This window comes from Centroberyx affinis, unplaced genomic scaffold (assembly GCF_046629955.1).
Source record: "Centroberyx affinis isolate AG114_WGS23_722 - 3 ecotype Tasmania unplaced genomic scaffold, CSIRO-AGI_Caff_v1 ptg005391l_1, whole genome shotgun sequence".
Classification (NCBI taxonomy): Eukaryota; Metazoa; Chordata; class Actinopteri; order Beryciformes; family Berycidae; genus Centroberyx; species Centroberyx affinis.
Genome location: NW_027282696.1, coordinates 40,831 through 67,337, shown reverse-complemented (window position 1 = coordinate 67,337; position 26,507 = coordinate 40,831). Strand labels below are relative to the sequence as shown.

The 26,507-nt window shown below is 40.7% G+C and overlaps 1 protein-coding gene across 1 annotated transcript; it reads right to left on the bottom strand.

Annotated features, from left to right (window-relative positions):
• Nucleotides 1-613: 613 nt before the first annotated feature.
• Nucleotides 614-26,507, bottom strand: letm1 (leucine zipper-EF-hand containing transmembrane protein 1). The gene is made up of 14 exons (XM_071546704.1): nucleotides 26,166-26,507; nucleotides 19,607-19,664; nucleotides 18,628-19,120; nucleotides 13,175-13,318; nucleotides 11,886-12,023; nucleotides 10,861-11,064; nucleotides 10,037-10,156; nucleotides 9,038-9,169; nucleotides 7,835-7,993; nucleotides 7,603-7,731; nucleotides 5,597-5,731; nucleotides 5,167-5,360; nucleotides 2,540-2,696; nucleotides 614-1,181 (listed from the first exon to the last, which is right to left on the bottom strand). Exons 1-14 carry the CDS (start codon nucleotides 26,248-26,250, stop codon nucleotides 1,029-1,031), a joined length of 2,301 nt encoding a protein of 766 aa, XP_071402805.1. The 5' UTR covers nucleotides 26,251-26,507; the 3' UTR covers nucleotides 614-1,028.

Genomic DNA, 26,507 nt, shown 5'->3' with positions numbered 1-26,507 from the left:
GAACGTTTAGGAATAGATATGAAGAGTTACGCTCCAAAATGAGCTGCCAGCTATTTCAAACATGTGACAACAAAGTGCTACTACATAATGAGTACAAAATTAAAACAAATTACGGTACGTTACGGTAGCTTTTATATATTGATATCGATAGCAGGTAACTTCAGTCCTTGGCTAGCAAAATAATAACACTTTTAAAGCATGGATCCACTATTTCTATTTTAAGAGGTAACTTAATGTTATGATTTTTAGTTCCAAAATGAATATATAGCATTTTGGAATTCAACTCTTCATAACTGCCCATAGAATTTGAATATATTTTCTATGTTGTCTCTGATGGTGTCTTTGGTTGCAACCACCATTTAAGCATCCTGTAGCCAGTTTTAGCTACGTCTCCATATTACATTCAAAAATAAATAACAAGTAGTCACTTTACTACATATCAATATGAGGTGCTCATTAAAAAAAAAAAAAAGATACTGTTGCAGGATAAACCAAACAAAATCAAAGAGGAATGACGGTGATGAAAGTGGTTTTTAGTGTGCAAAGTCGAGAAATGAACTCTCATTTCTCTGAGATGATTGTATGAATGAAATGAAAGGCAAGATGGTTCACCAATATATCTCCCAATATATTTTCCAAATCCAATTTTGATTCATTTCTCCTTCAGCAACTTGAAGGTAGGAGAACAACCATGATTTCAAGTCATCGTGCCCCCTGTATTAATACATAATTGAGTAAAATTAAACAAACCAAATATATATAGAATCAGTCCAAAAGGGTTAAACATAATGGCAATTTAAGTTTCTCTTTGAATTTGTGCATCTTAAAGGCAATGAGCCTTCTTTCATCTTTTTTAACAAATTTGTAAGAGCCCAAGTTCTGATGGAACAACACTGAGAAGGCAGCTGTCACCTCACCACTCTCTTGGCTGCAGCAGTTTGTCCAGAGCGACTCCAGACACAAACTTCTCAATAGTCTTTTTTTTTTTTTTTTTTTTTTTACAAGGGCCCGTCTTTGTGGGAAACGAGTTAGCTGTTGAATTTAGCTGCCTGCTCCTTCTCAGCCTTCTCTTTGGCCTTTTCCTTCTCGATCAGCTTCTCCTCCTTCTGCAGCATCACCATGATGTCGGCCACCTGGGTGGTGGAGATGTCGATGTCCTCCTTGTCGATCAGTTCCACCACCTGGGAAAACACATGACAAGTATAACTATATTTGAAGGGGGGTCATTCTAAAAACGAGATACTCTTGATTAGACACAAATTACAGTACTTTGTGAAGGATAATAGGTAACTTATCAAGATACTAAACTATGCACTTCAGTTTTCTTATCACACTTATAAGATGATGTAAAATAAAAGCATATTAACAATCAGGTAAAACAGATGGACTGCTGCTGGCTCCATTACGACCCGCAGCTATTTGGAAAGCCACATTTAACTCTCAATAAACAAACTAACCAAACTATTACAGCATGGTGCGAGAGAAAACAAGTACTAAGTGAGTAAATAGCACATTAATAAACATAGATTGAAGTCATCAATAACTGCCTATAGATCATTGCTCACCAGTTTCATTTTAAAATTATAAAACAAAAACAGTAGTGGGGCGATAAAAGGTTTCCGTTTGCAAATTTGCTACTACCAACTATTCAATAAATTCAAAATGAAAGCAAAAATTAAATTAAAAAAATGAACCTTTAAATGGCATTAAGCCTCTATAAAGTATTACGTTTTATAAGTTATGAATTACCAGTAGTAGGGCTGGGCAATATATCGATATTATATCGATATTGTGATATGAGACTAGATATCGTCTTAGATTTTGGATATCGTAATATCGTGATATGGCATAAGTGTCTTTTCCTGGTTTTAAAGGCTGCATTACAGTAAAGTGATGTCATTTTCTGTTCTAGCTGTTCTATTATTTGCCTTTACCCACTTAATCATTATATCCACATTATTGATGATTATTTATCAAAAATCTCATTGCGTAAATATTTTGTGAAAGCACCAATAGCCATCCCTACAATATTGTCGCAATATCAATACCGAGGTATTTGGTCAAAAATATTATGATATTTGATTTTGTCCATATCGCCCAGCCCTAACCAGTAGCAACATTAGTTAACATACACTTGTTTAATTATGATCTAAATTACTTAAGATGATCCTGAACTGGGTACTTACACCCTTATACTGATAAATAAGCAAACATCCTCAGTAGACAATCTGTTGAAACTTAACAAATGGAGATGTTGAGCAGGTGGATTATCATCTCTTGAATTTTTCCTCCCCAGATTCTACACTTACATGACAAACAGGAATTATACAGTAATGTCACATGTTGTGCTGCCAAGAGAAACGCCGTGCCCCCCCTTCCATGCAAGAGCGCCTTACCTTCTTCTCTTAAAAACACCTTTTGACTCCAACGAGAGACATTTTATTTTCCAAACAATAAAAAAAAAAAAACAAAGACAATAAAAAAGAACACAAAACAAGAAAGCCTTCTGGCATCTCTTCCGTCTTCCTCCTGAACGTACTTTGATGACGTCATCGATGTCGATCTTGCCGTCCTTGTTGTCGTCGAGCGCGTCGGCGATGCTCTGCAGCTTGTGCTCTGGAATGTTCTGGATCTGCCGCATGACGCTGATGAGCTCGTCGATGCTGATGAGGTTCTCCCTGAAGGTGTAGAACAGACTGCATACAGGGAACGGTTACTCGGTTTGACAGGACGTAAAATGGTGGAGAAGTCTGAGGGAGGGGAGAGAACTGTCCCGGGCGTCGCACACACACACGCATGCTGCCTCCGAGGTTCCCAGATCACACCAATCAAAACTGATTTTCATTCTTATTTGCTTCATGTTAAAATTTTGGTCAGATTTGCTTCAACGATAATGCAGATAACTACAATCAAAGGACGGTTTCAATTGATTTGTTTTTTAAAGCTTCTGGTAAATATTGCATTTAAAGCTGCTCTGGGCAATTTCGCATGCTAGTAGTTGGCTCCAAATAGCAAAAGTAGCTGTAACAAAAAAAACAGTAGAAGTAACAGAATGGCAGTTCCAGATACCAAAAATTTGAATTTAAAAACCCAGAAAACAACATTGTGATGCTTTATACCAAAGGAAAACGAAAGAGACGAGAGAGGGAAAGATCTAACGTTGGTGAGTTTGGATTTCACTCTTAAGTTCAGATTTCTCTTGTTGGTGGAGAAGTGTCCATACCAGACACCAGAAAGTAATTTGGGAAAATACAGCAAATCTACAGGGTCTCAGTTAGTGGGTTATGATTTAGGCTGAATACGATGGATGCATTTTCACATAAAAATCTTGCCTCATGCAGCTTTAAATCAGAATGCTATGAAATTACTTATTTGATTAACCTCAATAAAAGGTTAAGAAGTTACTCTAACAAACAAACATCCCTGACAAGTAGTTTAATACAGTTTGGACTACCATCTTAAATCGTTCAAATCAAGCAATTTGAATTAGATCTTTGTTTTCAATGTTACTTCATTCATGAACGGGGCAAAAAAAAAGGGCGTTAAGTAAAATGAGTGCACAGCAACCAGTAGACAGCACCTCAGTGAAGGAGCAGCAATGGAAGCTAAAGCTGTGGACAAGGCGAGAGAAATGGCTGATCCTTTATGGCGGGATTTCAGCGGCTAATGGTCGACGACCCATAATGCAATGTTAGCGTTTGGCAAGCAAGCAAATGGGGAGGCATTTTACCAGTTTATCTTACCTTTTGGCGTCACTATATTTATCAAAGAATAATCTGTAAAATTTTAAACGGATTAGGAACTGGTTCTGAAAATGTAAAATATAAATTTATACACAAATCTTTTTTTTTTTTTTTTTTTTTTCTGGGAAACCTTTTGTTCCTGATCCTCTCTCCACCACCATTTTACAAAGAAGTGATGATGAAGATGACAATGATGAGGATGATGATGATAATGGTTACAAAAACAATCCATAACAACAACTGATTTGTAAATTGCAATCTACAAATTGCAATTACAATCCACATAATCTAATTTAAATTATGTAAAATCTATGAAATTACTGTTACATATACAGTCGTATATCATGGAGAGTGAAGAAGACCATGATACATAGGCAACATTCTCAGAGAATTCAGATGAGCAATTTTGCCCACAACAAGAAAGTAACTACAAGAAACTAATATATTTTATCTAGAGGCTATAGTGTCGAGTAAATCTCTAAACTCAACAGCCACTTTTACTATTTTACCAGTCTGTTACTAGAGAATAGGACCATTAAAGGATGGCTGGTTATTTGTCAAAGTGAAAAAAAACAAAAAACAAATTGACAATTTGGCTAGTGGCTTCATTTTTATTTTCCAATTTGCCCCTTATAATAACCCACTCTATTATGCACCATCCATTTCCAATCCCCACCCTTGTTGTAGGCAATATTGCCCACCTCCACGGCGTCAGAAAGTTGCCGTTGCATCATTGCCTTTAAGAGGCTTCATGTCCCACAGTGACCAGCACACACACTACACACACTACAGCCTGCAGAATGGAGCAAAGCCATGAGAGGAATCAAAGCCGGGACATCAGGAGGCCTGCTGCTTTCTATAGTCTCAGCAATCAGACAGGAGTCAAAATGTATTTGAAAATAATTCTGAGCATTTTTTTTTTTTTACATATTTGGAGTGTCAGATAGATGAGGTTTATTGCCTCAGCACAACTCAGATAAAGTCATATATGTTATCTATCACAAGAAGAATGCTAAACTGACTTTCAAATGAAATAACCTTGGAATGAACTGAAACCCCACCCATCTGGTACTCCCAGTAAGTTAAAACAAACACTAAGAATTATTTGCAAGTGAAGAGTTTCATTCCAGAATGAGATGTGCACCATTTTAAAATGGTGACAACAACTCTTAGAAGACTTACTAAACTTAGCAAGGATAATTTTTTTAATCATTTGCGAACTGAAGGCTGTTGCTTTAGTACAGTATCACATTAGATGATATGACATTTTTGTCATTTTTCAAATATTAACATTAAACATTTCTTAAAAAATGGATATATAGCATTTTTGAATGAACCCCTTCAAATACTATCCTGACGCTGTCTGAAAGCGATGTTTCCCTGAGGCAGTTCTGATGAAAACAATGAGATTTTTAGCTCTTACCCGACAGGTGGGGAGGTGCCACCGTCCATCTGCCCATCCAGGACGACCTTGTCCTTCTCCAGCTCCACGATGATCTTGTCGATGCGACCAATCATACGGTTGACTCTCTTGGAGAGCCGCTGGCTGGCCTTGGACTCCTCCACTCCCTTCTCCTGGCCGCTCTTAGAAAGCTCCTTCTTTATCTCCTCCAGATCCTGGGAAACACATGAACACACAAATATATCCAATAGCACATACACACACACACACACACACACACAGCAATAATTCACACTTGCATTTATACAAAAACACAGGCTTGCAGAAGGAGTCACATACTGTATTACAAACTTGTCCCTTTTAAGACAAATCCCTAAGAAACCTTTGATTTGAATGCTAATAACTCTTGACTCTTGTCTCTCTACAGTAATGACTCGTGTGTAACAGGCACCTCGTTGTATTCCTGGACGTCGTCCTTCAGCTCTTCCAGCTCCTCTTTCTCCAGAGTCAACAGCCTCCGTTGCTCCTTCAGCTTCGAGCAGGCGTCGCTCAACATGTCAATCTCCTCTTTGGTGATCTCCTCGCCCTGCAAGAGACACAGTTGATTGAATGCACTTTCTTTTTTTCTATAATGTCAGAAATTATATCCACTATTTGGAAAAAGTGGCACCTGCTCTTATAAAATGATTCATAGCACACAATTAAAACAAATAATAATACTTTTTAACACAAGTCCTTACTAGTAGACAAAATGATAACCCTTTTACACAATGGATCCTCTATATTTTAGAGATTCTGAATGATTAAAAAGGGGAATTTCAAGGGAGTATTTATCCCCTAAAATGGATATACAAGTATTATGGAAATGCACTCTTCAATTATTTCAAAAAGTGTGTTTCTTAGCACTTAGCAAGTACCATACACATATAATGTAAACCCACACAGGAGACCCCGAATACAAAAAAGGGGTAAAAGAGGGAGGCTGGAGAGAGTCTAATGGGTGGAAACTTCTACCCATAACCCAATAACATGAACACATGATGATGGGAAGGAACGCTGTAGAACTACAAGGCTGTTAGTCAGGAGAGGAAAGGTTCAACACAGTGACTGACACCAGCTGAAGGAGTGACAAGGAAAGAAGAGGAGACATGACATGGGCCAAACAGCATTTGTTGGTGTTTGTTTTAACCTACTTGGAGCACCAGATGAGTGGGGTTTACCGCAGTAAGCAAGGTGGGAATTTATCACCAGATACTGCTGGAAAATTCTGACAGCGGCTGCTCAGTTTGTCTACTCTGTTGGCATGTAACCATCATTTGGAGGTCATTTTCTATTGTAAAAAAATCTAGTTGGCTGGTAAGATAGTGAAAGTGGATGGCACGTTTTGGGGCTTATGATGGACTTGTCTGCACTCTTTGCTGTAATTTACCTTCTCTGGTGTTCATACCAGTTAACATCACATTAAGAAAAAGCTGAATATGGCATCAGTCCAGACTGTGGTTTGCCCTCACTTCATTTTGTTCTGCTAGGCTTTCCAAGCATGAGGAACTACTGGCTATCAGATGTCAATATCTGTCTCTTTAGACGCATAATCCCTTGAGTTTTTGGATTGTTTCCTTTAGTTGGTTCAGATTACATTCTCACTCCTAACAAACTGCACCGCAGTCTTGGAAGAGGACCGAAATTCGCATTTTCAGGCGTCTCTGTGCCGTGTGTTAAAACAAACACCAGAAATATTTGCAAGTACTATTTGACCCACATCTGGGTCCATGGGCGCTTAGAGACCAGATATGTGCGGGGATAAACGGGTGTGGATGTGAGGGTCAGTCAGGAGGAGACATCGTTAAACCTAACCTGGATGCGTAGGAACATCTGCCACTGTTCAAACTGCATGGCACGAAAGAGGAAGTGGCAAAACGATTGGTGGAAACAGGTGAGACAACAAGGCAAGACAGACAAACGAGTCCCCACAAAACACCTGACATAACTGGCCATTGGGAATAAGAGTACATTAAATGATTTGTGACATAAATTTCCATTTCTTTATTTCTTTGGTATATTAGTTCAGAAGCCAATGACAAAATTGAACCAATTTAAATAAGATTAGCTTCATTAATGCCCGAGATCAATTGGGTGATGGAGATCCATATAGGACGAAATGGAGAGCAGAGTAAAAATATACACAAAGATATGATTAAATGTACCACAGTATATAAATAAAAATAAAATGCAAAAAATATTAAAAGGGTAGCGCATCTCTCCGGTGCTAATAAAGTTAAAGAATTCTCATCCTGACGGCTCTTGACAGATTCAGAGCACCAATTTTTTTGTTCCAGACAAATTTTCAAGATACTGGAACTCATAGAAAACAATAGAAATAGATACAATTTCATAGCGAGTGTAAAGCATTTAGTAAACTACAGATTACAGCGAGCGTGTGTTTTTTTCTGACATTACCTTGGTTGCATCCAGGACCGGCGCCGTGTCCCTCAGCGTCTCTGAATGGACGGACACGTCGACGGTGGACAGCACCGGCTCTGCATCCGCCGGGCTCCGCTTCTCTGTATCGAGCTCCACCTCTTCCTCCTGTAGAAGACAGTGGAGGGGGGGAAAACATCAAGTACACAGTGAGAGTCTTATACTCTGTAGTAGGCAGTAGACAGTCTAAAGGCTGTGGGAGAGTCTTTACCCTGGCAGCCTTCTCTGCAGCGTCAGCCAGCCGCTCCATCTCCCTGTCCTTGTTGTCCTGGCGTATGGCCGCCTCCTCCTGCAGCGTCGTCTCCAGCTTGGTCTTGTTGTCCACTTTGGAGAGCTCCATCTCTGCCACCATCATCTGGGCCTCCTTCGTCTGGAGAGGGGAGGGGAGGGGAGAGTAGAGTCGAACAAAAAATTATCCACCCAAAGCAAGAAAGTAGCACTGGACATCATCTCAAGCATGAAAACAATAGGCTTATTATTTAAAATACTAACCCTAAATAGCTTTGTCCCGATGAACAAAATTTAGATACAACTTCAATACCGTTGCAAAAGATTTAATTCAATATTGAATATTATAAATGTTCGATGCTTTCACCAAATGAGTTCTGCAAGCTGAATTTCAATTTCAATGTCACCACCAGAGGGCGTAAACATGTGGACTGGAATAACAAGAAGGATTGGAATAGACAGAGTTGCAGTCTGACTCTTGAGCGGTCAGCGCAAAATTCAAATGAGTCCAACAGCTGAAAACAGCAACAGCTTCAAACAATCCATCATGTATTGAACTGGATCCCAGTTCAGCTAAACTGGTTGACAAACTGGAGCCAGGAGCCAAACATAGAACTATTTCACAAAGCTGTCCAAATCACAGGTAGGAACACATGGCTTTATGGTTTTTCTTGTTTGCTGTTGTATCGCAGCAGTATTGAATTTTTAGATTTTAAACTTAGTTTTGGTATCAAAGTCAAATTCTGGTATTGTGACAACACAAAAAATCCCAATTGACCCTAATGCTAACAGCTAGAAGATTTTCAATGTCTCACACACATCAAAATGCCCACCCAGCTAAGACACACCTTTAAATATGATAGTATACACACACAACTGCTCATGCAAAATAACATATGTGCAAATAACATATGTTCTTGCTTCTAAATATCAAGGAACACTGAGTTAGTGTGTCACTACACACACCAAGGACAAGTTCATTTATTTTAGTTTTAAATTCTTCTTAAATCACTTTTACTAGTTTTTATATACTTTTACTGGTCTTGTTTTCATGCCCTTTTCTGAAGCACATCTGCTTTTACGTAAATGCAATATAAATAAAGTTTGTTGTTATTATATCTACTATATATAATTTCATCATGGACGACAGAGAAGCCCCACATCGCACCACAGCCTGCCTACATACCACTATCTCAGGAAGTGTCTGCAGCGTGGTCTTCAGCTGGTCGGCGGGGGACAGGGTGTCGGGGAGGTACATGGCCCGGGACAGGAGCAACAGGGAGGTGGGGATGTGCTGGTTCAGGTGCAGCTCCAACCACTGACAAGGAGGAAGATATCACAGATGTTATGATAGATATGATACGATATATCATGTCACATATATGATGCAACATGAAGATGTTATGAATCTCCATAAACCCCCACAACCTTGAGTTTCCATAACCTCAATAAATATGGAGATGGATCATAGGGTTAGATCGATCAATTTGCCAATATTGTTGTTACTAACTATCAGATATCGTCCACCGAGGATATGATGGAGGTTTCTCCCTGGCCACAGCTACAGAAAAACAATTTGTAAAACCTGCAATGAAATTTTATTTTCTTTGATTATTTTATTTTTTGATTTAATTACGTATATGATGTTTTTTGTAAATTAATTCTTCAAGGCAATAAATGGGTTTTCCTCATTGCACACGTGAGGTGGGTCACCCTGCTTTAAATACCTGCTGACCTTAAAAAAAATCAGAATCAAATCAGAATTGGTTTTAATGGACAGTTTTAGTGTCCCATGATGATCTAAATGCTATTTCAGTGGATTTTCCACCCTGTCAGTAATACAATTCTGAGGGAAATACTGAATACATGTCCTTTAAAGAGATTGAACATTGGTTCAAAATATCAGCTATCGGCAGCTCCAACACGAAAATATGATTATGGACCTTCAAAAACCCATATCAGTCAAACCTAATGGATCAATCAAATTTAGTCAATCAAATCCAGTCAATGTCATTTTACATGGAAGCATTGGAACAAGATTGACACCAAAAAAGAAAATGGGACAAGATCTGTATTTTGGTTATTGCTGTTCAGCAATATTACTAGAATGACACATAAATTCAGTAACTAAGGGGGAAATGGATATGTGTGATCCTGAAAATCATCTGTCCCTTGTTGTTGTTACCTGGACGAGCTGCTCTCTCAGCCGGTCCTCTGTGACTCCCAGTGACCTCATCCCTCTGACGCGACACGCGGCCTGGACCTCGGTCACATTCAGACTCTCCACCCCCTCCTCCGCTATCAGCTGGAACAACACAGCACAGATTTAACATCAAGCTTTTATGGGTCAGTTGACTTCCATTTCAGCCATTTCAAAATGTAATCAGGAAGCGAAATAATATGATGATGATCTTTATCTTTCTATTTTCCTCTATTGTCCTTGATTTGATTCTTTTAATACAGTGCATTTTCCTTTTGTTTTTATATGAATTCTATCTTTTTATCTGTCTTTTATCTGCCTTCTATTGATGTAAAGCACTTTGAGCTGCATGTTGTGTATGAAAGGTGCTATACAAATAAAGGTTATTATTATTATTATCTTTATTCTCTGTTATGTATATGACAACCTACTATGGTAAAAACATTGCTAAAATATTTTCAGTATTTGATTTTGGAAGAAAATCCTCTTCCTGAATAGACTGAAATGAAAAATAAATGAACCTAGAGCACAAGACAGTAAAGAGCTCAGGAAAGAAAAAGTGTCTCAACTAAACTCAACTGTTGAACGTCTGAACTACATTTAAAAATAAAGTTTATTACATTTTCCTTGCTTTGTCATCACTGAAATAAGTATTAACGGAAAGAATATTGTACCTATCATCTCTGATAAATGTACCTTTTTAATCATGCAAGTGAAGCTGTTTGAACATTTTAATTATTTCGAAAGATTAAGACAAATGGTGTAATTTTTCAACCAGCACAGTACAAAAGCACCACATGGCGGCGGACCTTGTCATCGGCGCGGATGGCCCTCAGCTTCATGATGAGCTGGAAACGGAGGAAGTTGTTGGTCCCGATGGACTGGAGCTCCAGCAGACGGCACAGCGCCACCAGCTGGGGTCGGGTCAGGTTGTCCAGGGTCAGCTCATCCTCAAACAGCTTGGAGAACCGGATGATCTGCTCATTACTGGGACGCTCCCCAGAGTCCCGGATCTACAAGGGCGAACAAATCATGACTTTTATCTGCTGAAATCACAAAGTGGGGCTGCAACAGAAAAGAGAGTCCCATCCCCTCTAACTAAGACCCCCGTAGACTCATCCTGTTTGAAACTGTTGTGGTCTCTTCTCCGCCCACAGAAAGTGACAAATCGAAACCTGAGAGCGAAATCCAAACTGTCTCCTAAACAGCAGTGAGCAGCGCCCCGTCCACAGAAAGCTGGACTCACCAACATTGGATCTTTTGCTTCTCTTCTCTCTTTTGTATAAAGCATCACAGACTGGCTGGTTGGTAATCTGCTGTGTGCAGTTTACTGATGTCATGTTGTTACAAAATTTCTGGGTATTGGAGTCCTTAAATTTCAGTTACCTCTCGCTGCTATCTGGGGCTGTAAATGTGCAAAACTGTCTAGTCTTAGGTTACTGAAATGAGTAATCCCAGATCACAGACACTTCCCCTACAATGATTTGGTTGTCTGAAACTAAACAAAGTGAAAACACATATTCAATCATGTGAAAACATTGGACGAATCCACTTTGATATTAAAGCTTTATAAACAATAATTTAAGCCTATTCTTCTGCCGCACTTATTCTAAGTCTCAATGGATACAAGTGTCATTTAAATGCCTAAATTTTTAGTGTTAAAAAGTGGAACCTCATCTTTTTACAAATTGTGGCCTAATTTTTTCAACCGTTTCCTGTCAAATACACCCAATTCAAGACTGACCAACTACTGACATTTCATTATTTTTTCCACCAACAGAGGGTAGTACTCCGCCTGTTTTCCCTCATTACATGATGATGATGTGTCACCAACCTTCTGGAAGAAGGTGGAGAACTCCTCCGTCACGTTGCCTTTGGCAGCCTTGTTCCGCAGAGCGATCTCCTCCACGGTGTCCTGGAGGAACTTGGCCATCTCCAGTTTGACCCGCAGTTCCTTCTTCAACCTCTCCTCCTACAACAACAGATTACACGTGAAATGTTGCGGTAAAATAATTCCCAATAAACAAATAATACACATTCTTCATATTAAATGTAATAAATGAATGAGATATTGCTGTACTGCACAGTCAAATGACGACAGGTGAAATCAATGAAATTCTTCAATCTTTTACATGAGGTCTAAGTGTCAGTATGGATTGTAAATTTATTAATATGTCTGCACCAACTAGAGCTGCAACGATTAATCGATTAATCGATTAGTTGTCAAGAAAAATAAGTCAAAATTCTCTGATTCCAGCTTAAATGTGAAAATTTTTCTGGTTTCTTTACTCCCTTTATGACAGTAAACTGAATATCTTTGGGTTGTGGACAAAACAAGACATTTGAGGACGTCATCTTGGGCTTTGGGAAACACTGATCCACATTTTTCACCATTTTCTGACATTTTATAGACCAAACAACTAATCGATTAATCGACAATGAAAATAATCGTTAGTTGCAGCCCTAGCACCAATACCACCAAGATAGGTTCCTGGACTTGATGGATAAAGGGACTCGGATTAAAACAGCAGAGTATAAAAGAAAAAAAAAACAAAGAAGAGAACCAGCAGTGGAAAATAACATTACATAATACTGAGCAGTGAGCTGTGAGGGTCAAGGTCACAACACAAAGGAAGGTCCAGGTTAGCAACAGCAGGTCAGGGATCCTGTTATATCTATGGTAAGGATTAGAGGCTTCAAATAGGATCAACCCTCGTCAGAAGGAGACGGCAACAGGATCACCATGTATAAACTTTCCTTGTATGAACTTTCACCTAGGATCCATCAGCTTCCTAGGTGTTATCTTATTCATGTTATGGGTGGGGATTCAACTTTGCGCTAAAAAACACAAGTTCTCATTGACACTGCAATATGAGAGACTGCAATATTTATGCTGCAAAGGCTGCAATATGGCCAAACATTATTTATGAATATCGATGGGAAGCCTAATGGGAGATACTGTCAAATCAATAGACAATGCAGACTTACAACTATACTTAGAATAATAATATCGCAAGTCATATCGCAACCACAACAACAGTAAAAATATTCGCAGTAGTGATGTCATGTATTCTGTCCGTATCATGCAGCTTCAGTTCAAACGAGATGCCCGACTGTATTTACCTTCTTGGTCTGTGTCTCGAAGGTGGACGGCAGCATGTTGGGGAAGAGTTTCAGCGCTATAGGAAGGAGGAACTCCATGAAGGGAACGATGATGAACACCAGGAAGGGAAGCAGCCTGAAGACGTCCGCGCACGTTCTGAGGAACTGGGGAGAAGATTTTGAAAGGCTGGAATTAGCACTGACTGATTAAAAAAAATTCTGATGAGGAAAATCACAGACGGAGAGAGTGAAGATGGCCTGAGGCAATGGGGAGATCATTTAAAATGCCTGGAATTAGCTTTGACATACGGTGCACTTGGTACATAATCATTAAATTAAAGCATCTTAGAAGAAAATATTTCAATAACTAAGCTAGTGTCTGCATCTCTCTGGCTTTTCTTTCTTCCTACTTTTCCTTTTTTTTTGCTCTAGTATTTTTATTTATATCTTTTTTAATATCACGAAAAAAATTATAATATAAACTAAACAAGTAGCATTAAAGTTAAAATTAAAAAAGAACAAACCGATACAATATAGATACATAAAATAAATATATGTATATAAAAATACATCAGCCAGATGGGCAGTCCACAGAAATTAAGAGTCTCTCTGGCTTTTCGACACTGAAGATGTCTTTGCAGAACATGCACTGCAGGCTTTTCTCTGTATATTCAACCAATGCAGTACCACTCATCTCCACTGGGCTGTAGTTGGTGTGTGCCTCCAGCAGAGAGCAGCAGTGGGGGAGACCAGCCAACAGACAACAGTGAAAATGTCCCCCCTCATCTCCCTCCCTTTGTGTCTCTTTGTACAATCACCCCACTCAATCCCCTCTAATAGCGGTTTGAGCAGTCAGCACTTTTGACCCTGCGGCCATACATCTCCAGAGCAACAGAAACCTCCTAATTCACTGGTTTGTTAGTTGCATGGTGCTACGGACCAAAGTGAACATTCTGCCTCACAAGGCTCACAAACTGTTCACCTGAGTCTATAGGGAGCGCGTTTGTTAAGCTCAGACCTGAACAATCCTCAAAGTATATAAGGACCAGGCCAGTACTAGTCATTGTACCCCTGTCTTAACTGTGGCTTACTGACCATCAGCAGACACAATCAACCAACCAGCCATCTACAGAGACGCCCCAGGGGGGAGAAGGCCAAAACACGAGTCCCTCTTTCTCCCCTCTCTCCACCTGCATGTCACTGGACCAGCGAGGGTGAAGGATTTAGGCCAGCATGAGTGAAAAGGCCTTTGTCCGCAGTCCCATTGACATGTATATCATCTCCCGCAGCTCCACATCAAAGAAGGGAGGGGGGTGGGGGGGTGGGGGGGGGGTTGACAGATTAAAATAGAAGGACCCTTGAGCTGAGGCCGGAGTAAGAAAGTGAATGTGAAAAGAGGGGGGATTAAGGAGGCAGTGCCAGCGCAGGTTAGATGAATGGGGTGTAGATGGGACGGGGACATGCGCTCCGAGGGAGTCAGCTGCATTTGAAAAGGTGCAGATGGGCTAGTAGTGTGGCTTTAATGGGGGGAAAACAGTGGCCATCATCAGCACTGACCAGCAGCACCACTAGTAGGGATGGCATGAGGCTTTACTTTCCTTTTTCTACGGCACATAGCCATTGAGCTCAGAATACTGAACATATGTATGTATCTATGCACCAATACAACTGAGACAGATTCCTGTACATTTATTGTATTTATAAGGGGATTCAGATTGTGATTCTGATTTGAGTGATACATATAGAGTGGAAACATTGAGTTCCATAAGTAAATTCCCCATTCATTTCCCCATAGGGAATTTGATTATTAGCCATAACGTTTTACCAGTGTAAGATAGACAAACCATGAGCTATTAGCTTGTGAAAAAACTATATATGTTCCTGTAGAAGCCATCAGTCAATCTGTTTTCAACTTTGTTGCTAAGAAATCATGTTTTATTCCAGAGTTCCTGGTAAAATACTACACCACCCACAAGCTTTAGCGAGTTCCCACCAATCAGAAAGGTTGCCGTTACCATAGAAGCATCACCCGCTCCAAAGCTGCGCATGGTTGATAGCCAGACGAGAGTGAAGAAACATTAGTCTGCTAGCAACCGGTGACTGTCACCGCTCCACTGTGATTTAACTGTCAGACATGATGTCTTTTTTTTAAGGAGAAGGAAAAGAAAATCATTACAAATCAGTAATCACTATTGTATTATTATAGTATTATTATTATTATGGAATGAGTAGTTTGTTCCCTCTGTTAAAAAACGTTATGTACACAGTCTTGCACACTTGCCTTTTTTCCGTTTTATTGTCTGAATCTATTGCTGTAAGTGATTCATCCTGTAGCCGGTTGGTTCGGTTAAAAGCTTAAAATGTTTTATATTATATTACATTACATTATGTAATTTAGCAGACGCTGTTATCCAAAGTGACTTAGATTAAGTACATTTTGTCAACATTAGTCAAACCGACCGTACATCACAGTCTTCATCAGCTAAGCCTTTAATAGGAATAAGTAGCATTCATAGAATCAGTTTTGTTTTTTTGTTTTTTAGAGAGTAGAAGGGGGAGGAGATCCTTACATAATAGAGAGGTTAATGCACCCCACTTGCATATAAAGATAGTCTGAAATGTCTATAGAGAAAATGAATGGTAAATTTACTTATGGAACCAGGGCCACTGAAACAGGAGACAGGCACATTTCAGCTCTTTATTGTACCGTTCAGAGGACATATTGCATCATACCTTTAAAAAGCATGTGCAGTCCTGTTGCCCTTGTTTGTCAGTATGTATTGTGAAACTCTACGTTGTTAACATACCTCTGCACCAATGTCTCAGAGTCAAATTCCTGTACATGCACTTATTGAATAAAACAATCTTAGAAATTTTATGAATGGTCAGTTCACCAGTTTCCTGTATTTTATGAGTTTTACAGGATGTAGAGATGGACATTGAGGTTGGGTTGAGCCCAGGTTCCAAAATATTGTTGAAAGATACTGTCATTATTATAATAACCGAATTATTAACCATCAATCACTACAAAATTCATAGTCACTTCAGGCTTTAGTCTGTCTTTACACCTCAAGCTCAGTTTTGGTTAAGTCAAAAAAAAATATACAAAAAAAATACAAATTTGGTCTTGGCTGGAATTTTCCCAAGTCAAACTCCAACAGGCAGAGCAATGACAGTAAAGTGAGGTGAGTAAACTGTGAAATAAGCAACAGCCACCATCCAATTCTGGTCAGTTTTGACTGTGACTTCTAATTAAGAAGGTAAACAACCATCATTACGAGGTTCTTTTTTCTTCTTAAGTTCAGTTTAGCTAGTCAAACAGTGAAAGCGGCTGCTGAATTTTGGATTTGACGAAGCATCTGAGCCAGAACACATGCAGTCCTCGCACATGACAGGACAGACTCCCAGTCAACCACAACAGCATCCCAACACTTCTCACTTTAAAGCAGCGTTCACAACTTGCCAGTCATGTCTGCTATGCCTGTTCCATCAGGGGAAGAGGTGACAGTGTGACCTGAGCCGACCCGCTCACCTCTCCTGCATCCCGGCACCTGCATCAGATTACTGCAGCGGGCGCTGGGCCCCGCTCCAAACAGCCCCCCCTGAATATAACACGGCATGTTGCCTTCAAGTTCAGAACAAGGACCGGATCGTGTCATCACAGAGTATTACTAGAGTCTGTCCTGTACAGGTATGCATTACTTGACTACTTACAATCAAGGCGATTCATGAATATTGATTTAATAGTAATTAACTCAGGAGTGTCTTTCTTAAAACCACATTCTCGAAACCAAGTAGATTCTTGAAATAGTGTTTCTTCTGTATTTGGTTTGTATTAGTGGTGGTTAGGGGTAATTTTTTAGCTTTGGTCTCAGGTCATCCTTATTTTGGCCCATAACTGCTACATAATGTAATAACTTGTCAGTAGCGATGAATTTGAGCGATGAATGGCTACCTGCTCAAATGGCTGGTAGAATAGGTAAACTTGCCAGCCACAGTCAACACCGGTGGTTTGGTGTTAATTTCAAACCTTGTACTCAATTAGCGCTGCATCATCACTGCTAGCAAAGTGAAGGAAAAACGGATTGATAAACCAATGAAGAACTCCACCTATCAAGTGGATCGAGAGTGATTCGTGCCAATTGCTTCCATCAATGTGAAAATGCAATTTTGAGTCGACAGCTCAGAGTCTGGTATCGCCTAAAATAATCTTAATTTATAAGAATTACATTCAGTTTCAGGCAAATACACTCTTAACACATTTATTTACTGATGTGCAGCAAGAAGATTTTGAGCACTTTTGTGTGCCCAAAGTATGTATTTAGTTCACTACATGCTAATGCGTGCTACGTGCATGCTAATGCTATTGCACATTGTGTATGTTAATCATCCCAAAAGGCTTAGCATATGTATCATATTGCACTAAATACCAGACACAGAGGTGAAACACAACGAACACAACGGTAAACTGATCGAAGTAATTCACTTCAGCTTCATGTAATTTCCAGTATCTTGAATTAGGTTAAAGGTTAAAAAAAGGTAGTTGAGCAATCCCTCTTGATCTGTGTTGCAATAATGTAATTAGTACAGGAACAACATTACATAGCAGAGCTAACTAGGTTAAATCACTCGCTAATTGTATTAAGGTCGACCCACATGTAATCATTTCTTTGAAACCTAAGGGAAACATGTTTTAACATCACGGTCAAAACACAAACGTGTTCTTGTTACCTCCACCAAGGGGGTTAAGTTTTCGGTGCCATTTGTTTGTTTGTTTGTCTGTTTGTTTGTCTGTTAGCAGGATTACGGAAAAACTACTGGCCCGATTTTCATGAAACTTGGTGGAAGGGTGTAGCATGGGCCAAGGAAGAACCCATTAAATTTTGGAGCGGATCCAGATCCAACTCACGAACAAGCAATAATAGCACGAACCTTGGCGGAGGTCTGTGCTCTCCGAGTGCCCTTCTAGTTTAAAAATGCTTTTCTAGCTTCTCTCCCTGTGTCCTTTTTACTCATCTAACCTTTTGTTATGTACCAATGTTAAGTTTATTCTACGGTTGTACACATTGTAAGTTACTCTGGATAAGAGCACCAGCTAAAAGCCTGAAATGTAAAACGTTATTCTGGTGAAATTTGTGTCACAATTTAGTAACTACATTACGCTGCCAAAGTCTAAACAAGCCACTGCAATGAAATGTTAGCTGAACAACACTGTAACTGACTAACTGTGAATGTGTGGGATTGTGAATGTGAAGCCTGGTGATGAGAATGTATGCTAAACAAAGCCTGTCCCTGGATAACTTAAGCTAAAAAGGGCATTCAAACAAGGGTAAATCTGACACTTTCCACAAAACAGATTTGGGTCTGCAAGAAAAATGACTTGGAAATGTTGGCCCCCAGAGAAGACAGTGTGAAGAGACTACTCCACTATTTCCTTTTCTTTTCTTCCTTTCCTTTCCCCCTGCAGGCCTCACCTGTCTCCTCTCGCGGCGGGACAGCGGGTTTCCGTTCAGCACCCTCCACAGCATTCGCCCGGCGATAGTGGTGTCGATCCACAGCAGCCTGAAGCCGTGGTAGTAGTGTTTGATCTCGTCTACCACCCGCTGTCTGAGCGTCCTCCTGACCGGCTCGGCGTCGAGCGTCGGGCTGTACACCGGCCCTCCTTCCTCCAGCTTCTTGTTCTTGTCCTTTAGCGAACGCAGCGACTTCTCCACCTTGGAGTCGTCCCATCTCCGCCTCGTGGTGTGTATCCACCGGACGCCGGCGATGTCCTGCGGCCGCGGTATCGTCCACTGGGCCCCCGTTGTGATTGCAGGGTACGGAGAAGGGGAGGCCCCCACCACAAAAGCGCAGTACGGCCGCAGTGCGTCCACGCTCTGGCAGGGGCCCGCGTAACCATCTGACGAGTGGATGTAAGGGCCGAACGAAGAGACCTGGGCCAAGCTGCCGAGTCGGAGCGCATCGAGTCTGAAGGAGACAACGGGACAAAGAGCTTAAAGACAGATAAGTTCAGGCTCAGTGCTGGGAATCAAAGGAAACATTTTGCTCCAAGACCCATGTGAAAAAAGTGACACCTACTCTTAGAAAGTGAGTGATGGCTCAAAATTAAAATAAGTCATGGAAGGAATTTAAGTTCTTGATTGACAAAATTATAACATTTTGACAGCCAGGATATTGATTAATGAACTTCAGGTAATGATATTTTTTGCAAAATGGATATATATAGTTTTGGAACCGCAATACTGCAAAGTGTACCAAGAAAAATCTATAATCTTTGCATTTAGATATTAAGAAACATGGTGTCTGCAAGTTCCATTAATTTAAATGTAAAACTTTTAAAGATGTTTTTAATTAGAATGAAATGCAAGAACAATTTACTATCTATTATACAAGACATTTTCAGACTTTTTTCAGGACATGAAATCTTGCAAGCCCTCCATTTAATTGGCTTACTTTTGACTGGAGAGTCTGAGCGCTGTGCAGTTGAAACAGGCACCATCTTGTAGTTTCCCTGAAAGGAAGGCAAACAACATGAGCAGCTGTGGACTGATAACGAGCCATTAGACAGAGAGAGACACACACACACACACACACACACACACACACACACACACACACACACACACACACAGAGAAAGGGATTTATTCAAACTTCTGTGGCTCAGCAAAAAACAGAGATCGCACACAACCTAAACAGACTTCCGAAAGCACTTCCTGCACTGATATGTTCGTGCAACTTAATTTCTGAATTTACTTAGCCAGCAATGACATTAGCAACAAGGTAGAATGCCTTTAATGGATTATGCAATAACATGATTAGGTAAAGTCACATGTCATGTTCCATGACGGTCTAGGTAGGCAATGCCTCATGGAAATGTCTGCTGAAGTCATGGGCAGGCACAATGATTTGGCCTGTCCATCCGTTTCTGAGGCTTTATTAACCCTATGCCTATATCCCATGGGTTTTGGTGCAAGCCTAAATCAATATAGCATGAATTCAGTCAGTCAAAAGGTATAAAAGAAGAACACTTTACAGACAGGCCATTCTATAAATTTGTTTTTAACCATTCTATTCCGGTTATATTTGCCTGTTTTGTTCTTCTTTAACTCTATTTTTGACTGTTTATCACACCGGCCTTTGTTGTTTTTGTTGTCTGTAAAGAGCTTTGCTAGACAAATAAACTTAATTATACTTAAATCAATTCTATTATTATCTATACATGGATCTGTCTTGGGGCCAGGATGTTCACACCCATAGAGAGGCCCACAGAGGGACTCCCAAACCCCGGAGGCAGCTGTCAGAGTGACGTGCATGCAGAGAGAGGGGGCGGGGCGATGAAACACTGCCAGCCAATCGGCTCTGAGCAGATGGGCCGGACACGCCTCTCCCCTGGCTGTCACATGGCCGGCTGGAGCGAAGCCAGCGGAGCCGGGTGGAGCGTGACAGGCCGGGGCTGCCAGGCGGGAGGACACAGAGTTTACTGGAACGGTGTCACCTTTGTGACTGTGGCTGGGGGTTACACATGACACAGAAAGAAAGTTCTTGAAATACAGCCCATTACCTAAACTGCTGCCATTCGCCTGGGCTGTAAAAGTACCCAAAACTCTACAGTGTTTTACTCTTGTGGTTACTGGCAGTTTTGCTTTCACATCCGTACCTGTTTTGGTCCAAGTTATGTTATGGGTCTAGTACTTGTTGCAAAGCTAAAAAACGCACCTGAGCTGCCAATTGTCCCGCCATAACCACTATGATATATTAAACATAACCAGTAATGCTATTGAGGTCATTAATTAAGCTAGTCGATGCATTAATTAGCAAATATGTATATATCCACATGCTTGTCTTAACATACCACACACACATTATTAATATAAACACTGTATCTTGAAGCATTAAAGAGTTATAGTAGTTTCAAGAAAATCTGATCAATATGCACATTTATGTCCAAAATCTAACCAGATCATCTTTGAACCTGTGGTGTAAGTATGAAGTTTCTATCATGCGTTTACAAAAATGCATCGACACAGACAGACAGACAGACACAGACCATGTACCATGCTGGCAGGACATAATAAAAACATTAATACAAAACCACAGAGTAATTTGGCTAAATTATAGTATTAAATTCTATTTCACAGTTTCTCTAGCAGTGGTGGTCATGTCCTCGCTGTGGAGCTGCTCCACTGCAGAACACAGAGGAAACGCTGTCCTCGCTCACCCACTGAACCTCAAACAAGGAGCAGTAAAACTGTCTTGTCCTCAAAATGATTTCAGTGAACAACAAACATATGGGCTAAGCCTACTAACCTTAAGATAAAACCCTCTTGAAAGACAGCACAGAATAAGGAGCCAAAGTGCCTGCCTGGCTATACGACTCACTACTAAAGCCAAGAGTGTCCATTTGGCTATAGAGTCCAGCTGCTTAAATATAAACTTCTTGGAAAACAGTAGCATTAGCAGGAGATAAATCAACTGCAGTGTTGTTACCATGGTTACGATGTGACTGATTTTCCTCCAGGCAAAAATGCAACATCATGAAAAAAATCAGAGGTTTTTCCTTGGGGTGATATTGCCACATCTAGCTTTCTATGGAGCTTAGTAGAGATTAATTTTGAAAATGCTCCACCAGAGGTTAGCTAACAAATTATTTAATATTTAATTTAGTATTAGGTAGTGTTAGCTACACAATTCTCGCATTATACCGAATAATACAGAGCCATAGCAATGAACAGCATCTCGTTTTAACAGCCAATCAGTGAGCTTGTTGGGATATTCAGGCATATACAATATATTGAACCGACTTCCAGCTAAACTGCTTAGCAATCAATATCACTTGGCAAGTGAGCACAGACAGTTTAGTGCCAAGCTACAGAGTCGGTCTGCTAGGTCTTGTTTTCACTGCAGTAGCCTGACTGACACAAGTTGTAGTGAAAAGTTGTAGCAGGTCAGTGTCTTATAGCTCAGGACTGTAATCCAGTCTCAGTCTTCTTGAGTCCGGTCTCTAGACCAACCCAGTTTCCCAACCCAGTTCTCAAGCCCCTCCTGTCCTGCACGTTTTTGCTCCAGCCACAGAACTTGAATGGATAGAACGGTCATTCCCATTCAAATCAACGTTCCTGGACCGCCGGAGCAGCATTTTTATATGTCCCGCTGAGCTAGCTTCCGTATAAACCGACTTACAGCCAAGTCACTGAGCTGAGAGGTTTTACAGCAAGAACCAAAGCAGCTTTGAGAGAGAAGAGAGCTAGAGAGAAAAGTACAGTCTTTGTTAATGCTATGTTAACCTTGTCTTTAACGGTAGCTTTCAGTTGAGTTTTTACAGCTTGCTAACAGACTCATCTGCACAGTTCTCAAGCAAGTGTGACAGACTTTATGGCCTTCAAGTCCAGACTTGTGTTGAACTTGTCACCATAGCAATTAACCTTTAAAGTTCCATAACCGCCATTTTATGCTGTACTAACCAAATTACCAAGGCAAACAGTAGAAGGACCATTCAATCCATTCTGTGGCTCCAGCTCTACTCCTGCACACCTGATCCAATTAAGGGCTACACATTTTCATGCAAGCCCTGTTCAGGTAGATCTGTTTCTACTGCTCACACACTAAGCATTAAGTCCTTAATTGGATCAAGTTTGCAAGAGTAAAGATGAAACAAAAACTGTTGTGGGACAGAGGGTATTTAAGGACTGGGCTGGTAAACACTGCTGTAGTCTGGACCACTTCTCTGACTTGTCTTGTGCTTGGATGTTGACTTGACTTTTTCTCACCTATCAGATACGTTTTCTCCACCTGTGGAAGCAGCAAGTCACCAAACAGTAGCCTGGAGCCATGTGTGACATTTCTTTGAAGTGCTCCCATAAAGAGGTTGAATAAGGACACAACAGTTGTTACATTTGGTCTCAGCCATTTCAAAACAGTTCCCAATACCTGAACATTTAACAATACGCAGGATGTGATGTAACCATCTCTTGTGTTATCAAAATTGGGTGAGTTCCTATGTAGAAATCTGGCTTGGATGGTAGAGGAAAGGAGGAGGGAGGTTGGATGTTGCATGTAATTTGTTTATCAAGTGGAGACCTCCCATCACAGATGTTTAGTTGAATTAGGCGCACAGCAACGCCAGAAGACTCAATAGCAAATTCTTCAAGTTCCAAAACCACCAGCTGTCTATACTCAGCACCCATCAGACCAACACTCATCTGTACTTACACACTTAGGATGAGGTCACATCTGCAGTTTGTTTTCTTTGGTCAGAGCCATTGTGGAAAAGTTTACTTTGTTGCATTTTTGTATTTGGCTTGTTTAGACTCACACTGCCAGCAAGCAAACAAGGGCTTGTAAACAAAAGTCACACTGACTCACAAGCAGCTCTTTTATTGGACAGGATTTTGGTAAACTGGCATCCTATCAGTCTGCCCTTGGTTCATTTTGTCATTGTCCTTTCCTGTAATTGGTACGATTGAGTTCTCACTCCTAACGAACCGCACTACAGTTTGCTTGGAAGAGGATTGAGACTCGCATTTTCAGGCGTCACCTGAGTTCAAATGGCATTGTTCTCACCTGCCAAAACGAACCAAACTAAAGGAGAAAACGCCCCAGAGTTTGAAAAAAACAAAAAACAAAAACCCGCTCCAAATCTGCTTGGTGTGAATGCGCCCTTATACTCGCACCTCCGCCCAGGCTCATACACGTGTTCCTGTCATCACCACCGAAACTATATTGTTTCTACTGTGGTTTATTGACACTGTGTGAGATAGTGCTGCTAATCTTTACCACTTCAGACTGACCTTACAGGACAGCCCTGAACATAGCTACACATCCACTGCCAAGACTTGATGAAATACTGCACACTGGTCAATGTTCACCTGTCAACTTAAGACTGCTGATCAGGCAGCTCTTGGACATTGTATTGCTGTGGTAACAAAAGTGTGGTTCCAAAGGTCATTTTTTAAAAATATTTATTTATGCAGAGTAGGTTGACTGAGGACTGCCCAGTACAACCAAAGCCTTCTACTGCACTGAGCAACTCCACTGAAGAAGGCAGGGTTAAATGCCTTGCTCAAGGGCACCTGAGGTACGGACAGTGTATGTCATTCACTTTCCCCAACCATGTTTTCCCCGCCAGTCCAGGGATTCAGACCATCCCTTTGCTCTACTGTCACAATTTCTGCTTAAAATTTGCTCTCACTTAATGACATATAGAATCGGAGCGACCTGAACTAGTATTCTCTGAATTTTTATTATTAGAAAGCTGAGTGTGTTTACATGCTTATATTTACATTCCAATATTGTTCTGGATACTCAAGTGTGGAAATGCCATATCCTGTAAACAATAACCAGGATAAGCTTGTATGCCGAATATGAGAAACCCAAACACGATAGCATGGGTAACATGTTTATATATAGCATGGGTACCAATATTAGCCTGGATGCTACTGCGTGTAACATAAACACCTTATCCTGTTTACTGTTGGGTTTTGCGGCCTGTGTAAGTTAATATTCAGAATATGAAATCTATTCATGTGCTCAGGAATATTCATGATTTAAGATTTGATGATGCATTTGAAGAGCTTATAATGAGCATGACCTTAACCAGGATATCAGCTAGCATCCTCAACACTACAGGCATGTAAAAGCACTCATGTCAACGCAGAGGTGAACACAGAAAGGGGAGTGATGCCATGATCAGTGCTCAGTGCCAGTGGAACAGTCTGGCTGAGGTGGAACTTATAAGAGGTACTGACCTTTCCCCATGGATGCCCTGCAATTTGTCTGACTATCTGGGCCTAAAGCCAAGAAGCATGATCTCAGTAGTCTACCGCAGACACACAAATCCCCTCTCTCCCCCTCGTCTATTTATATGCCCAGCCACAATGCACGGGGAACACACCACCACTACGGACTTATAAATCATCTCCTCAGCTGCATTCCCCTCATGTTCTCAAAGCAGCTCACTGACAAGAGACGTAACACGATACATAACCTCAATGTCCAAGCCGGTTTTACAACAGCTAATTTGAAATGCATGCTGATTACACACGTCTTGTAAAGTGAAATTATTGTGTTAGTCTGCCGATAGTGCTAGAGGTCACTCAGACTGTTTGATGTTCAGCTGGAGACTACTCTGTTATAATTATACTGCCATTTGATTATGTTGCCATAGAGACAAAACATGAATTAATACCCTCAGTCTGCAGCAGCTCCATAAAGCAGTGGAATGATCAGTTTGAGGAAAAAATGAGAGCATTCCTCCAAACACAGGGATAGGAAGAAATGGACAAAGTCAACATGTTCTGTTTCCACATCTTACAACCTTGTCCAAACAGCAACAATACAGATAGCCTAACCAAGACAAAATAAGGCACTAACAGAGAAGCCTATATCTATTAGTCAAGATTAGGGTTAACTTGACAAATTCTGCACATTATGGAGCCAGAATGCAGTTCAAATCAGTTTTTTTCCATAGCGTGTGTTGCTGATGTATGGTTTGGGAAAAGGAGGAGAGAGCCTGTCTGCCTGCACCGAGCAGAGCGCTGCAGTGTCATCCAGACTGCGCTCACCAATGAGGATCGAAACCACCGTGTCCTCAGATAACCCGGCCTCCAAATCACGTTGTATCCCCTTATTCTGTATTGGCGAGGTGTGGCGCCTACTGCCACCCACTCTCGCGATGTGCACGTTTATGAATACAGTCCCTACTCAGGCAAAGCATATTCCCAAACACGAACACATTAACAAGTAGATAGATTCGTTATCTTATAAGATCGGATGACAGAGACAGTCTGACACATGATCTCCTGTTATAATGCCCAAGCGGGTCATCATAACACACCGCATCATCATCTTTATTCAGTCACCATCTTCCTGTAAACCCAGTACCACCTGCCTGTAGGAAAACACTTGATTCTTCTAGATGCTAATGTTACTAGCCAATCGTTAGCCTTATTTCTTCCCCATGAACACAACACACAATAAGATGGACAATAACAAAACAACAACATTAAAACTTACCTTTACCTTTTCTGAATTCGCTCTTTAATGACCTAGATGTTTTCATTAAAGGTGCGCGAGACCTCGTAAACAGGATTAACGCCATGCGGAGGCTTTCTGTCACAACTCGCTAACGTTAACAGTTAACAGTTACTAGCTAGCTAGCCGGTTAGCTAGCCACTCTCTGGTAAAGATGTCGAAACCGACGGACCGCTAGACGGGTGGCTAACGGGTTACATAGAAAATAACAACGTCCGTGTAACTAACGCTTCTAACAAGCTACAACGCATATATAACTGTACATCTGAACTTCTAGCCCCATGTCCTGCCCTTCTCCGCGGATGACAGCTAGCTACCGGTCAG